Source organism: Phoenix dactylifera, chromosome 3, assembly GCF_009389715.1.
Source record: "Phoenix dactylifera cultivar Barhee BC4 chromosome 3, palm_55x_up_171113_PBpolish2nd_filt_p, whole genome shotgun sequence".
Classification (NCBI taxonomy): Eukaryota; Viridiplantae; Streptophyta; class Magnoliopsida; order Arecales; family Arecaceae; genus Phoenix; species Phoenix dactylifera.
In genome coordinates this window covers 16,492,046-16,509,287 of record NC_052394.1, presented here as the reverse complement: position 1 = coordinate 16,509,287, position 17,242 = coordinate 16,492,046, and the positions used below count along the sequence as shown (strand labels likewise).

General features: G+C 38.5%; 1 protein-coding gene across 1 annotated transcript; it reads left to right on the top strand.

Moving 5' to 3' along the window:
* The first annotated feature begins 2,956 nt into the window (after positions 1 to 2,956).
* On the top strand, positions 2,957 to 16,879 carry LOC103718627. The gene is made up of 2 exons (XM_008807540.4): positions 2,957 to 4,243; positions 14,080 to 16,879. The coding sequence occupies exons 1-2, from the start codon at positions 3,229 to 3,231 to the stop codon at positions 16,584 to 16,586; spliced, it is 3,522 nt and encodes a 1,173-aa protein (XP_008805762.2). The 5' UTR covers positions 2,957 to 3,228; the 3' UTR covers positions 16,587 to 16,879.
* Positions 16,880 to 17,242: the final 363 nt, after the last annotated feature.

Below are 17,242 nucleotides of genomic sequence, written 5' to 3'. Positions count from 1 at the left end.
AAATCTTACCTGTTTAAGTTGAAAATGCTGATATAAATTTAATTTTTTTAGAAAAAATATTCAATCTGATTCACATAATTTATTTATTCAATAGAAAAATTTGGTTAACGGATGAAACAGGTTAAGTAAATTTTTAATACATTGGATTGGTTTAAATGGATTGAACAGACCAAGCAAGTTGAGTTAAATATGTCTGAAACGAGTTGAGTAGATTTTAGACAAATTAAATAAGTCTTAAAATTAAAGGGATCATGACCCAAACCTATTAAATGGGTCAAATATGGGTTAAATGTGTTAAAAGACAAAACTTGAAACATATTTATGCCAAACTCAAACTTTCTTAAAGCATGATGAAAAATTTTCACTTCCAACCATGCATAATGGATTTTTTTGTGGGCAGAACGATAGAAAGTTTTCACTTCATTAAGCTAAAAATCTTTCATCGCTTATATTGGATTTTTTTTACATTATATTAGTATTACTTCTTGTTTCAAGACATTCATCTAATTGTGTCCAGATCATTTTATTGGGAAAGTATATAATGCATAAAGCTTTTATATTACAATATATAGATTGACAAATATTATTAAAACATCAACTAGTTAAGACTTCTTGGGTTTTTGATTGTAATGGTATAGGGTGCACAAGGCCTATCAATTCATATGAATGCTAGTTACTGAAAATATTTCATTGTTATTGAATAGTATAGTTTGTGTCTAGCATTGACATAATCATGTATTTATCTAAGTACTATTTCTCGTCGCTATCAATACATAATTTAATGAAATTATAAATGTTATGGATAAAGTAAATCTTCTTTTGAGGTTGATACGTCATAACAAGATCATCTAATAAAAGGTAAATATCATAGAGTTCGAAAGGCAAAATAATTTCAATGTATTGGTTTACCAAGTCCATAAAGTCCTTGATCGGTGTATCAAGTGAGTTGGGATCATATAATTTTTCAAAATTTGAGGAGTTACAAATATTTGGGGAGAGTTATTCCACGTTGTATAGCTTATTACTTTTTATCAATAATAGTTCTGCATCTAAAATATATCTAAAAATTAGATATGCATATATAACATATTTAGAGAGATTGGTCTTATTTTTGAATTTCTTAAGTGGTTAATTTTTATCCTCATGTACAATAACAAACGCCATGAAGTCAGTACAGGATATTATCTCAATAAAGCAAGAAGCGAAAATACATGCTAGTTGAGTGAGAAAACATTTGCTAAAGTTTTAATAACTGCTAATTGGATGTTAAAAATTTTAAAGAGTCATGCTCTTATTGTGCAGTGATTTGAAGAAATAGGGACTTTCTAATAAAAATGTGAATCAATACCATATAAAGAACCTGGTTAATAATAATTATAACAAGATCAATAAATACATAAAACATTATTATGGCGGCGATAATAATTTATGTTAGTTTTGCGATTGTACATGAGTCCTTTTTGGTGAGATACAAACAAGATTACAAACTATAGTTTTGTATAGGAGAGAAGATAGAAAGAACTAAGTGTTTCTTTTTAGAGTTAAGGTGATCTTGCTAGTTTAGAAAGAAAATACATTTTTTTTTTATTTTTGCTTTCTTAATAGAGTTCTTGATCAATTTAAATTTTCTTTATTTATTTAGTGTAAGTACATTGCTTGTTTATTTTGAACCAAATGGACTAGCCACTTCATGAAGATCAAAAAGGTAATCTTTTTGGAAAAAAATATAAACTAATTACAAAAACAAGTTCATGACATGTACTTAAGAAAGTGGATAAGGAAAAGGGCTAAAAGCTATTTCTAGATCTTTTAAATATGCAAGTAATATATTTCAACATAGACTACTAATAAAATCTCTTATTATCAAGCTATGTTCCATACCAATACAATAAATAAAGTTAACTAGGTTATCACTATTTATGCAAGCATGTGCGTATAAATTTAAAGTCAAGAAACATGCAACTTTGATCTTTCAATAACTACGAATAGCATAACTTTTTAGGAAGTCATGAAGTGCAACATTCTTTAATTGCATGTTTAAATGATTTTTCTTTCCATACTTAAATCATGTTGTTTTTATAATCTTTAGTTACAATTATTCCAAGGGATATTGATAAATTAACATGCACCCTATGGGTGCTACTAGGTCAATCATGGACTTAACTTATACCATTTCGTGCCGATAATTCAATTGAGCTTCTATTGACATCCCCAACCGACATTGATTTTTTTGAAGTGGAAAGGAGCACCATCCACCAAATAAATGGTAATAATAATTATGGATATATATTAATAAATAAATTGGAAGTTTTTACCAGTAAATAAATAAATAAATCAAAAGTGATAAACTCTATTGCCGTACTTTTTTAAAAGTACAGAATAAAAAGTTGGCATACATGAATAGATATCCATTATGCTTTTTATATGACTTCATAGACGATGAGAAAAACATCTCATCATTCTCCTCTTGTGTTCCTCACAATCACTCTCCACATATTTTAGAGTTTTATTTGTAATTTTTCATGCCATAGTATAACACTTAGTTTATATAATAGTTTGGGTAGTGCAGGAACTTGCTTTATACAATATCATGCATAATATAGAGAAAATCTGTGTCTACTTCAATAATATTGAATTATATCTTTTGTAGAAAATGTAGTGATACAATGCCAAGAGATACAATGTTATGACTTATGATGTAATGTCATGTCCACTTCAACGCATAGTGTAGATGCTAATGGGCCGGTCATGGCCCAATAGATTTTGTGGGCCGGTTCGTTGCAATCCATGGGCTCCGACTAATCACGTAACTCGAGGCAAGAAGACGGTATCCCTAAGCGGTGAGGAGAATATCCTGTAAAATATCAGTGGTAACCATAATCGTAGGTGCACGATAATAAACTGAAATCGGAGGACCATCATATCTTTGGCCTTACTTATCCAGTTATCCGAGAACCTAGGGTGGAAAATGAACCCAGTACCGCGCGCCGGAACGGCACCTTATCGCTTTCTCTTTTCTTCCTCCTAGGGTTTCGTTTGCGACCTCCAGGCCGATCTCGATCTCGATCTCGATCGATTTCTAGGGTTTCGCTCGGATCGAGTCCCTTTGGCCATGATCGTCGATCTCGGCCTCTCAGGTCTCCCCTCCTCCGCCGTTCGTCGCTCGATTTCGCACGTTTCGGAGCTCGCCATGTTTTTCTAGTGGTCATCTCCGATAACGAGTTCGCAATGGAGAGTAATCCGGCCACGGCCGCGATCGATTTGGATTTCGTTGGGGTGGAAGACCCCCAAGAAGGATCTAGCGTTTCTGACGAAACCGCCGCTAGTGTTCTTGCGGAGATCGATCCGCCGGCGGCGGAACGGATTTCGGATAACGCAAGGACCGATCTATCTCCGGGAGATGCCAGGATGGAGGTAGAGGCAGCTAGGGTTTCTGAATCCGAGGCCGCCATAGAGGGTTCTCCGCCTGTGGATGCCGGAATCGAGCGATCGTTGCCAGCACAGGAGAAAACTTTGGTCTCGAATCAGCCTCTGGCCCCACAGCCGGTTTTGGCTCCACAGGCGGCGGCGCCATCGGAGATCTGGATGCATGGCTTCGAGATTGGAGACATGGTCTGGGGGAAGGTGAAATCCCACCCATGGTGGCCTGGGTACATCTTCAATCTTCCTTTCGCCCCTCCCGATGTTCGGAGGTCGAGGAAGCTGGGCCATGTCCTCGTCGCGTTCTTCGGAGACAGTAGCTACGGTTGGTTCGTTCCGGATGAGCTCATCCCTTTCGATCCATATTACCTGGAGAAGGCAAAGCAAACGACATCGAGGAATTTCGTCAAGTCTGTTGATGAGGCTGAGGACGAGGTGAGCCGGAGAGCGGCCCTGGGTCTGACTTGCTGCTGTCGAAATGCAAAAAACTTCAGGTATTTTGGTTTCCCTGGGTATGTCCGTGTTGATGTGCCGGGCTATGAGCGAGGGGCGGAGTATTCTATGAAACAGATTCAGGTTGCCAGAGACAGCTTCGTGCCTGAAGATGCGTTGTCGTTTCTGCAGCGGTTGGCGTCGGCCCCTCGAAGCGAGGAGCCTGAGGATATCGATTTCATCAGGAGCAAGGCCAGGTTGCTAGGTTACAGGAAGGCACTGTATGAAGAGTACGACGAGACTTATCCGCAAGCCTTCGGAATAGAGCCTGTGCGGCCGTCGCCAACTGATACTGAAACGCCAGATCAGCCTGATTACTTTGCGCCCAGAGGTATACATCAGTACATGCCTTTCAGTTGCTGTGATTTTAAGTTTTCGATGGGTAATTGTCTGTATTTGAACAATCTTAGCTGCAACTTATTAGTTAAGGTATTGCTTGATTTAAATTTAAGAGGCGGTTTTGTTTGTGGTATATCTAAAACGACACTTCACGTTAAAATTCACTATGTTTTGATTTCGTGCAATTTCACTTGCCTTCTCATGCTACTTTTCGTGCTTCTGATATGATATGAAGACTCTGTTGTGCAAGGAAGAAGTGATTTTTGGGCTCAACTTTCTTCCTCCGCTACAAATATTTTTGCTAGAGTGTATTCCTTCAAACTTAATATCGAGGCAACTTCTGCCTGATTAATCACAGTTCATGCATCTAGAAAATCTAAAAAGCATGATTGATTACCTGGTGATCCTTGAGTTTTTAGCCATGAAAGTAGAATTACCAGAGTTTTGTGACAGGCACATTTGTCTTCTGAATTGGAGTTCTTTTGAGTTTTTTTTTTCCTCGCATTTTAATACTTACATCTAGATTTCCAAGAGATGCCTGGCATAATTTTGAAGGTTGGTCCAAACAAAACCTTTTGACATTTTTCTTAGATTTTGATTTTCTAGGGCAATTTGGTTGGCTTATATCAATTTGACACATATTCTGGCCAACTGGTTGAAGAGGTATAAGAAGAAAGGAATGTAACTATTAAACGATATCAATAACAGATGATTATGAAGTTTGTAAACTAATTTTAATGGCTTGATGGTGCTTAAGCATTCTTGTTTAAGGTTTTTAAGTATTCTGTCAAGGAATGTAACTATTAAAAGATATCAATAACGCATGATTATGAAGTTTGTAAACTAATTTTAATGGCTTGATGGTGCTTAAGCATTCTTGTTTAAGGTTTAAGAATTCTATCTTGTGTTTTGATACTACCAGCTATCGCTTTTTATCTTTGAGAGACATTTTCCTTTTTAATTGTCTCCCACTTGGAGGTTAAGTCCTTTATTGAGCCTTGCCCTAGCTAAGATCACTACACATGAGCTCAAATCTATAAAACAGAAGATGTTGCTCGGGGCTTTAAAAATAGTACTCACTTGACTATATCGTGGATGAGTGTATTAAGCATGCATTGGAAAGCTTAAATTCATCACTTTATTGTTTTTTTAACTAATTTTTGATCTGTTTTACAAAGCTACTGGAATTCTTAATTCCCTTAGGCTAACTAGTTCATATTTTTCTCTCTCATTAGAAGAACTCATCCTTGAGTGATAGACCATTACTGAAGAGCAATACTAGATCGTCCTGTGCAAGAGAAATTTTATTTATTTGCTTTTGTTGCCAGCCGTTTTAAGGAATTTTTGTTGCTTGATCATAAGTCAGTGGTGAATACGGAGGGTGTGATGTTATGTAAGGTTACCCACATCTTATAGTTATTTATTCATAATGATTTTCTCTTAGGCTTGATAAGTCAATGATGTATCTTTATCTGGTACATGACAATCATCTATTGAACTAATGGGTCAATGGTAGTGAAATGTTGTATTGCAGGGTGTTTCTCTGCTAAATTCTTTTACATGCTGATGATAGTATTCTCCTTTGATCAATGGAAGGGGTGAACCATGGTCAATTTGGTGATCCTCTTATGTCTTTTAATAAAGCAAGAGGCGTCACTTCTCTACTTTATGCACATCCTTGAATAATTTTGCAAAGGGGTAGATAGAGGAACATGAAGTATTGGTTTTATTATCTACACTTTTTTTCTTGATTTGTGTTGACATTGCTATCACATGGTGGATCTTTCGGAAAAAAAAATACTGAACCTTTTGATCCCCTGTACTCTGTGCTACAGATATAAGCATTTTTGATCAATAGAGGCTCAAGGCTGCAAATGAATCAAGTTGTTCATGGACTGGTCGGGCTTGGCTTGGTAATGGTTAGTTCAAGCTTAGCCCAACTAAAAAATTGGCCTAGCTTTTGGACATTTTTTAAAAAGCTTGGCTCATAAATGACCCAATCTTGAACAGTTCTTAATCAATAGAAATTTATGGCTGCAGATGAACCAGCCGTTCATGAACTGCTCGGGCTTGGCTTGGTAGTGGCTACTTAGTTCAACTAGAAAATGGTCTTAGCTCGAACATTTTTCAAAAGCTTGTCTCTAAATGCACCGAGCTTGCTTGCTTTAAGTTTGCAAAATAGACCAGAAGTTTGGCTCAGCATGATAAGAAGCCTGTTTAAGGTTAGGTGAAATGATTAAGGAGCCAAGCAGGAAATACTCTATCAAACTAGGCTTGTGCTCGGCTATAGCTCCATTACCCCTTATAACAAGCGGAGCTTGAACAACCTACTATTCAACTTGTCTCGGCTTGTTTGCATCCCTAATGAAATTAGAAGATGCTTATGGAAGAGTTACATGATTGCAATGCATTGATTATGAGAACTAGTGGAGAAGGTTTATGATAGAATTGGAAGGAGAAGAGGGTAAGCAATGAATGTAATATGAGAAAATGAAAATGATTGTCCTTAAAGCCTTGAAGAAAACTATGTGGAGTATTATACATAGGGGTAATGCCCTTGTTTTTGAGCTTCCAAGTTAGTCTAGAGTCGATTGCTACTCCTAGTGGTAAGACTGAGAAAAAGAATAGAAAGATGGTTGCCATCAGAGTCTCGATGTTTTATCGATCGATCTTCATCAAGTTTAAGATACTTTTATAATGTACTAGTTATACTGCATGTACATTGGGTGTTCTTAAATATTTTTATATATGAATAAATTTTACTGAAAAAGATTATAGCATGAACTAGGTGCTAATATGCCTTCCTCATGATACTATTTAGGATTTATTTGCTAGCATGGTTTTATCTAGATAAGAGTAAGTTTTGCTAATATTAGCAAATAATTATACAATTAGCAAATAATTATGAATTTGGAGTTTGGAATATTTGGTACTTATGCATGGAATCATGAAAGTCCAACATAAGGAGAATTTAATTACAATTATTTTGGGAATTAAAAAGTTGGCATATAGTTGCTTTTATATAGTGTTAGGATTAAGATATAGCTCTAGCATCGTAAAGAACCCTAAGAATTTCACTCTTTATTGGTCTTTTACTTCCTGTTAGGTTTTTTAAAAGGTAACCTAAAGTTTCAAAGTAAAGAAGCATTGCTTTTGAACTACACAAGTTTGACAATGGTTATTTAGACGGTTTCTAGTGCAAGTATAATTTATAGATGTTGCCTTTAGAAGCTAGGAGACTTAACTCAAGATTTAGATTTGTGTATTGAGACTCAACTCTTTAACTAAGAAATATGATTGATCTCATGTCTTTTCACTTCACATTATTCCCCTCTTCCACTTCTACCCTTTGCCTCACCTCTACTTTAAATAACCTTAAGAAGTCCATGAATGTGCTAGAGACATTCCAACAAATACCCTACTGCTAATTATCATTAGGTCCACTATCATGTTTGGATCTAGGCTTGTAAAATGGGATTATGTGTAGGCTTCAATATGCATATGTGATATAAGAATGGAAATATGCATATGTGATATAAGAATGGATATGGTTGGATCCAGTGTGAGTCTTAGCTGATGCTACCCAAACTTTCAATTGATTATTGAGACATAAAATCCTCACATCCAATGATCATGGCTTTCAATATTCCTCTGGGATCATGCACATTGACTAAAGTGCAATTGTTATGTAGTTTTATGGCCTGCCAAAGAGAGAGAGACTGATAGTAAAGGAGCAACCCTATCATCACAATCATCCCTTTTTACTTAATAAATCTTCAAACTATTTTACGAACTGGATGAAGTCAAAATTGAACATTAACCCATGTGGGGAGGAACACAACTTTTCATTATTTAGATGAAAGGCCCTAAAAAAAAGCATGATTTTACCTGTAAAATCTTTAGAAATGATTAAGAATATTAAAATTGTATATTAAATAGATGTACCAAAATTGTCTTAAAAGAAGTGGAGTCTCGAACAATGCAATTGTAAATTTGATATATTTCAAATTAATATTTGGCCATCAAACTATCTGTGCTATTTTCCGTTGCAAAAAATACTATCTTGATTAGGGGAGGACATGGTTTGGTCAACCCATAGTTGAACCAATTGCGATCAGTTTTCAATATCTGGAATTGGGTTGAGCCTATAAATGTTGGAACTAGTTCAAACCAACCTAACTAGAACGCATTTGTTTGGTTTATTACTCTGGTTTTTGATAGGAAACAAATAACTAAGATGATTTGACTCTATAAGAAAACTTAAATAACTAAGATGATTTGACTTTGTAAAAAGCAATAGATAATCTCTTCACGATAACAACAAAATGCAAAAAAGAAATTTGGATATGGCATGCCACAAGAACAAAACCCAGTATTCTATTTAACAAAATAAAAATTAACGTAAACTTTATTATCATAAAATTTATATTGATATAACGTTCTTGACCTTTGACTCGATGAGATTGGTTTAGTCCCATTCTTGGTCTGACTTGAAATCATGTGCACCCCTAGTCCATACCATTGTAATGCCAAGCATGGGTTTGCATTAAGTGACCCATCTTTTCTACTCTGGACTCTTCTAAAGAATTGATAAATCACTCATTGCAACAAAAACAAGAGAGCGATGGAAAGAGAGAGAGCCATGGACCTTGTAATAAGAAAAGGAATTTTTATAACTATGATATCGTTATTAACTACATAGCATATGATCAGCACGCGCCTTATGGTGGTATTAGTGAATCTTTCTAAAATGGTTGTAACAATTTTCAGATTCCGTTAATATGAAAAGGTACTGGCACCTTTTCATTGTAGTTAGTTGTGCATAATTAATTTCGTTAGGCCAAATCATGAATGAAATTTGGAGCGCCATATAGCATATTTTTGTTCTTCTCACCCCTTTAAATGGCACCAATGGAATTGAACGTATAATACTTGGCTTTGACATTATAGTTTATACTCCCACCATTTCTCAACCAATGATAAGTTTCATAAAATGACAAAACACCATTCCAGCATAACTGCTGTCAAACTGGTTTAAGAACCTTAGGAAATGTCAAAACAAAAAACTGGAACTAGCAAGCCACCATAATATGAAAAGCAAATTTAAGAGTAGCTGTGCTAAAAGAAGTCTCACAAAACAAAGATGAAACTCTATGCAGACGTCCACGTGATGGAATTCCATATTGCATCATATGTATGTTTTACTTTCGTAGCCACATGTGACAAAAGAAGATTATATAGAGACAAGAAACACAGATCTGGGAATGTTGAGCTTTGCTATGTTATTTATCCCTTGAAACCCTTAAAATCTGCGGATCTTCCTTGACTTTCATCCAGTCAACGTGTCATTTTTTTTGTCATCTCTTCACATATATACAGATGCTATAGGTTTTTATCTTAAATCATTCGAGAATATTGTTAGTATTTTTTTCCTTATAAAATTAGTTATGATGTTTGGATCTGGTATTGCTTATTTAACACCTTCATTTATCTTTTGAAATTTTTATGATATGTTGTTATGTTAATATGAACATACATGCATTTCCTTAATTTGTTTTAAAACATATAATTTATCATATATTTCTAATGGAAGATATTTTAGACTAAGATGCCATACTAGATACACTTTTATATGATTTGACTCTTAAAGAATTATATGTGCTTGCAAGGGATTCAATTGTCCTATATAAAAGGGTTGTAAAGCTGTTGTGCTAAGTATATGCAATGATAAAATATAATTTGAACTTTATATATGGTGCCATGTGTAAGTTAAGATGGTACGTATAGTTTCTACATGTAAAACAACTTACAACAATCGAGGGAAATTGATTGAAATATTTACACAGTCTTGTTGTTGCTGCTGCTGGTTGTGGAAGAGACAATCGGAGTAAATATAGAATTAAGAAGCTTAAATTGGTGGAATTTTTAAAGTTATTGGCTTGTCTAGCAAAGTGTATTGGATGGATAAATATGAGATGTTGGTAGAAAGGCGCGAATAGGTCCTAGTATAAATTTCTATGCTTTAGATGAAAAAGTATGATGAGAAATAAAAACAACTATACATGGAAATAGTCATGGCCTGGTTTTCATGGTTGGATGTTAAGATGATGAGACAAGTGTGGAGTAATCTAGTGTATAGTGCATACAGGTCTTGCTTGTATATAGTGAGAGTGACTATGTAAGCTACGGGCTGCCTTTGCGGCTAGACTGCATTTTTGCTGGTTTGAATGTGGTAAACACAGGCTATTAGCGGCCAAGGTCTAATACATGGTGCAGATAGGAATAATTGTAATTTTCCTTTAGTCAAGATGTGCGCATTAGAGTTTTGATGTAGTTTCGGTCATGAAACCTATTTTTAGGAGGGCCAAAATATGGTTAAGTCTCGATAGATCTAGCAAATATAAGAAGCTTAATATGTACGCTTTCATAGAATTCAGCCATTCTAAAGTCTTGTTTGAAATATTCATGAGGTATAAGATTGAAATCTCATTTCCTTTGTCAATTCTAATGGTTTCTGGGTCAAAAACCAATGAAAGTTGCAGAGGTAATATTGATGAATTTATTCTTTCTGTAGGTATTTTTTTGGATAATAAGTCAGCTAATGGTACTTTAATCACCATGCAAGTTTCCAATTAGATACAGCATCTAGATCTGAAATTTGTTAGTTTTTGGGTGGTTTTGTTTCCTTGAAGAAAGGGATTATAGGTGAAATATATGTAAAATTGAGATTATTAAAGAAAATGATTATAGTTTGCTATAGGTCTATGAAGTTTCCTCTGTACCTTCATAATTTAGTTCCAATCTTTCTTGGATCTTCAACTGTAATCTCTTCTATTCTGCAGTACTTTTCTTGATCACCTGTCATTCCAGGTGTGCAAGGCATGTTGTGCTTAATTAGAGTCATCGGTCTTGAATATTGAAACATGTGTCTTTCTCATGATGGTAGCAGTGTGTTGAACATAAGACATAATAAATTTAGAGTAACTACCTGGGAGAAGAACAGCATCCAGACATTTTACTGTTGCAGTATACAAAGAATAGACAGATTGTTACATTGGTGTTAGATGCTGAGTCAACTTGTAATTTATAAAAGACAGTAGCGTTGGTTAAGACGATGCAATGATGCCAGGGGCTGAAACCAGATGCTAAAGAGTTGACTGTAGGAGCTGCCCGTCATGTAATGTTGGTGTAAGAAGCTGATAACACCAGAGACAAAACACCTGGTGGGTGATAAGAAAGATATCCTATCAATTCACAGCTTGAAGAAGCCAAACAGATTGTCTAGCGAGAAGGTTAGAATGGCAAAGCCAGTACTAATAGGACAAACATATCTGGTACGCATATATTACACTGCTTGATGAAGATGGCTAAGGAGGTAAAAATATGATCCAAAGCTGTGAAACAGCTCTGTGCCAGGTGATAGCTAATACAATAGGTCCAAAGCAAATTTTGTCGTTTAGCAACATAGCAGTGCTTGAATTGATTCAGTAGATAGGATAAAATCCATGAGAATTGAGAAGTGAGGCACTAACATTCAATAGGCTAAATACTCTATATTCTTATTCTGTAGTTTGAAGTTTTAGGAGTATAGATTCTTGACTCAAGCGTTGAGACTTGCTCCTTACCAAGCCATCTTGTGTCCATAGAATTTTTATCCAGAAAAATAGAGAAAATTTAAATATGATTAGATGACAATATTGACATGTTAAATAGTTACAAGTTGTTCATGGTCGAAATTAACTGATAATTTAATTTGGGGAACTACTTTAGGGTCTTCCATCTTGGATCTTCAAAGAGTGCGTTCCTTTTTATTATTGTTTCTGTGCTGTGTATCATCATAGCTCACTGTTTAACTTAAATCTAGCAAGCTTGAACATCTTCGGAAGGCCACACTTAGTGTACTAAGAGGTTGGCATCTTTGAGTAACTCCTAGCTTGTTTCATCCATGCACATCTTGTCTTGCAAAGTGGGGGAGGAATCCCAAACTTGTTGGATAGACCATGTCATGCAAATAATTTGATGTCATTTTGCAGCTACAAGTTCTTATATCTTTGTTCAATAAAGTATGTTTTGGGCAAGGCAAATGATTCTTTTTTCATATTCAAGTATTTAAGACAATAATCTGTGGTATATTCAGGGCCATGAAATTTTCCCTTATGCTAACTTGTTCGATCGTTAATTATTATTATTATTATTTGCCTAACAAATATGCGGGAAGCATTTAAGCACATCATTAGAGGCTATAGATTGCTGCCATTTTATAATCTTTATCATTTAAGGTGAAATATGTATATCTTGAAAATGATTATAAAAAACCACATATATATATATTTCTTGAAAATCATTTAATTTTTCTTAAAGACCTCATAAGATTGTACCATTAGAACAACATTCATTATGTGGTTCTCTTTGTTCTCGGTAATGGATGCATGGGTGCTAATTAAGGTGTTTGTTTATTGAGAACTCTCATTCTAAATAACGAAGCAATGTCTTATTTAATTTAACAAGAACGTTCCTTAGCTAAGGATGATCTTTGTTCTATATTGGTTTATCTTTTAGTTTGGTAATTGGAATCTCAATTAGTCTGTTTCTCTATGTTGGACCTATCAACACTATTAAAAGGTATTCTCCCACTATGCTCTTTTCCTTGTCGAAAGTTTTTAATGGAAGGGCAAAGCTGTAATATCGATCGTGTCAAATGTCATATATTTGTGCTTGTATGAAGATCGAGAGGATTTTGTCCTTAGCCTTTTGGTTATAGGATGCATAGGTTAACATTGACGGAAACATTTGGGATAGGTCGTGTATACTCAAATCAGACCACTTGGCACAAATATTATCTTTCCAAATATTCTCCTATGATCCTGAATTGTACATTCGACGTTAACACCAATATTTTAATATGTGAGCATAGTTGTAAGATATAGGTTTGGGTGAGACCGAATCAAGTATTTTGACTCATAGGAGACTGTTGCATAATAAGGAATACCACTGGAGCGCTGGATCTGAACTTAAAGTGTCCATTTTGAGGATTCTGGAGGGTTTGTTTGGTTTGGTGTTTCTACTGTTGGTTTCAGGTAAAGCTTTAAAGCTTCAGCGTGTGGTGCATCTCCATGCGGTCCAGAATGACATACCCTCGACTCACGTTAACCGGCAGGAGCGCACACGACTTTTAAGAGAGATGATTCGGAGATGAATGGACGGGAAGACAAATGAATGGAGAGAAAGAGAGAGAGAGAGTCTTATTAGTGGCCTTCTTTTGTTTTCTTTGTAATAGGTGAGGTCTATGGTGTTTCTTTATTTTTTTTTGGGTGGTTCGCGTCTTGGGCGTCTATATAGCAGGCTCTTGATGGGCCAGTTTGTGTACAAATGTATGCAAAATATTACTAAAGGGGCACATAACTGTTCGATTGTTTCCAAAACCGAAGTATTTAAAGAATACAGCTGTATGATATTTATTCTTTAATTTTCCTTCTGATCCCTAGGAAAATGCCCTTCCTGCGATTACGTTCATTAGGAAACGCACGTTGAACTAAAGCAAGCCTCTAAACCCTGACCCCCGCTGCCCATCGAACCAAACTTCGAAACAACTGGATAAAATCGAAAACTTTGGAGTTCAGCTGTTCGCTGTCCCTCTGCTTTTTTCCCTTCTTTACTCGGTTCACATGCGTGCTTTCACCTCTATCTTTATGGTTGCCATACATGCATTTAAATTTTTCAAACCACATCATCGTATGTTTGACTTTATCTTCTCTGTCGTATTCTCTCTCTTCCCACTAACGTACTTACGGCGCTGTTTTCTTCTTGTTTCTTTTTTATTATAAGCAGCCATCCCACTCAGCGGTCAGCTCAGGATTGCGGAAACCCTAGGCGACAGGAGGGTCACATCCTCATCCTCCCGTCCTGTTAGTAAAGCTCCCAAGGTTCCCTCTTCGTCATCAAAGAAGAACAAGTACGTCCTGAAGCGAAGAGAAGAGCGAGGAGAGCAGCATGCGAGCTCCATTGGGGGCCCCTTCGGGCCTTCTCCATTGCCTGACCTCCGTTCACCTCACGGGACGACGCCGGCGCCTCCCGTCCACCACTTCAACTCCCCCCAGGCCAGCAACTATGTACTTCAGAAGAGGCCTCAGTTAACGTTTGAAGGTGTGCAGAAGGAAACGAAGTTGGTAGCTGGACCGAGTGGCTCCCCTATGGGCACGATAACCAGCTCTCAGACCCAAGCTTTTGATGAGCGGAGGCTGAAGAATGCACCATTGGTGACTGATGGAAGGATGGAGACCGAGCCTGGACGAGTGGATGATCGCAGCAACAATTTCAGAGAGGAGGCGAAATCTGCAGTTGATTTGCCTGCAGAGGAGGGCTTGAAGGCCCAGGCGCCTGTGACGGCAGCTGTGGATAGAGTTATGAAGAAGGACAAGGTTCGTAAGCGCCCGAGGGAGGATGGTGGTTCTGTTGGACCTGATGACACTGGGGACATCAAAAAGAAGAAGAAGAAGAAGAAACATAAAGTCCTCGATGTCGAAGCTGTGTCCTCTAAAGATGGAGGAGAATCTCGTGCGAAGGTAGCCGGCAAGTCAATTGGTAATGGGCTCGGACATGGAGAGGTTGGCCGAACCGAGTCACAGAGGCGAGATGATGGAGTTGCGAGAACTTCAGATCTCAGTAGTGCTTCTGCACTGCAGCCCAGAGGGGATCTGAGCTCTCTCAATCTTGAGTTTCCTCAGCTATTGAGCGACCTACGAGAACTAGCAATGAATCCTTTTTATGAAACCGAGCACAATGCTCCGAATATTGTCCTTCAAGTATTCTGCAAGTTCCGGATACAGGTGTATCAGAAGTCGGTCGTCCCGGCCGCAAGCGAGCCTGACATGGCTGATCTCCGAGCCACTAGAGCAGCAGCCGGTCTCTCACTGCAGAAGCCTGGTTCTGGAAATGCTGACATTGCCTCTATGAAGGAAGCAAAGGATCACAGAGGGCCTTCATCTGCCTTGAAGCCATCGAAACCTGGACTGAAGTCCGATGATCCGACAAAAGCTGGCCGCAAACGGGGCCCTTCCGACCGGCAGGAAGAGTTGAATGCAAAGAAGGTGAAGAAAATGAATCGACTCAAGGCACTGGCTACTGAGAAGAAGGCTGGAATCCACGAGAAGATGCCAGAGTCACAGCAGCGAAGCCAAAAGGAATCAAGCACAATGACAGCAACTTCAGCAGCTTCAGCAAAGCCTAACAATAAGGCCGCGGCAGAGCCTGTCAAGAAGCAAGAGCCTCCCCCACCGCCTCTGACATTCTCTCCAACAGCTTTGGTGCTGAAATTTCCGCCGAGGACGACGCTTCCATCGGTTGCAACTCTCAAGGCAAAGTTCGCCCGGTTTGGTTCGCTGATTGAAGGCGCCACCCGTGTATACTGGAAGTCTTATTCCTGCAAGGTGGTCTTCAAGCACAAGCCCGATGCACAAGCAGCCATCAATTATGCTCGGAAATATGATCTCCTCTTTGGTCAGTTCAAAGTTCAGTACCATATCCGTGAGCTCGATCCCTCTACACTCGAACCACCGTCTGATACCGGGTGGCTGCGGCCGATGGAGTCGCGTCCCAATGATGGCTCGACCAGGCCTGGAAATGGTAGCAATGGAAATGGTGGTTCTCTGCCTCAGCCGCGGGCTTTACCATATCAGCAGCAGCGAGGGGCACCGGCAGGCCAGCTGAAATCTATCTTAAAGAAACCCGGCGACGAGGGCGGTCCATCTGCGAGCAGTGCTGCAAGAGAGGCTCCGCAGCGGGTGACATTCTTACTTGACAGCGACAATAGGGCGGCGCCGCCGCCTGTGGTGGCTGCCGGCGGCGATGGCAGTTCTGGGAGTCATGCTTCTTCTGGATCCTCATCTTCTAGCTATGCAGCCGGGCCTTCATCATCTATTCCTCAATTGGATCCTATTACTATTAGGAATCCAAGATCAGCAGCTGCTGGAATTCTTCCTACGCCGCCGCCGTTGTTACATTCCCCTCTTTCAAACCCTCCTCCTCGTACCTTGGACATGCAACATCTTCCACCACCTCCACCACTCCCACAATCCATTTCACTTCCACCTCCACCTCATGTCATTGATGGCCTGCTTCCGCCGCCTCCGCCGCTTCCTCTCATGGCCGATAGGTTCGAAGCACCCCGGCCGGGGCCGGGGCCGGCGTGGTCGAACCAGCCCCAGCCACAGCACAACGGGCAGCATGAAGCGGAGGGGGAATTTAGGAACCAGATGCTAACCCTTCTGATGAGGTGCAGGGACATCGTCACCAATGTCAACTCTTCCCTCGGCTATGTACCTTACCATCCCCTGTAGGAGCCTATGATGTTGGAATCCGACAGCGCCCTTACATGCGGCGCGGCGGCGGCGGCGGCGGCGGCGGCGGACGGACGGATCCTCTTTATCGCTGGTCTCTCCGTGGGCATGATTAGGAGATGGTAGTGTAGCTGTTAGTGTTTGCTGTGCCGTCTGTGGAGAGTGTGATAGGACATTTGTGTTGCTTACAAGTGGAGAATTACCAGTATTGTATGGATATTAGACATCTACCGTTATCGCTATCTTCTGCTTCTTGTTTTAAATTGCGAGGATGCTCATGGTGTTTTCTTTTCCCCTCTTTTTTTCTTTCTTGGTTGTTCTTTTTTGTTTTATTTTGGTTTACCCGAATTTCTCGATAAGACTATATATAAGAATGTAGAACCAAGTCGTGGGTTGGCTGATATTAAAAATGGAGACAAAGTGGGGGTTGGTTTTTGTTGTGCTAAACTGTACGTTAGAGGGAATCGGACAATCTCGAACCATCTGATCGTTAGATAGTCTTGGAAGGGTCTTATTTATCTTAGGATTTGGGTTAGCGGGACATGTTGGTCTACTGTTCTTTCTATATATAAAGGGCTAGATTTGGCTATGTTTGAGTGATTCTTCATTCAGATCATATCTGTATTGGATTATAGAGATCACATTATTGATGATAT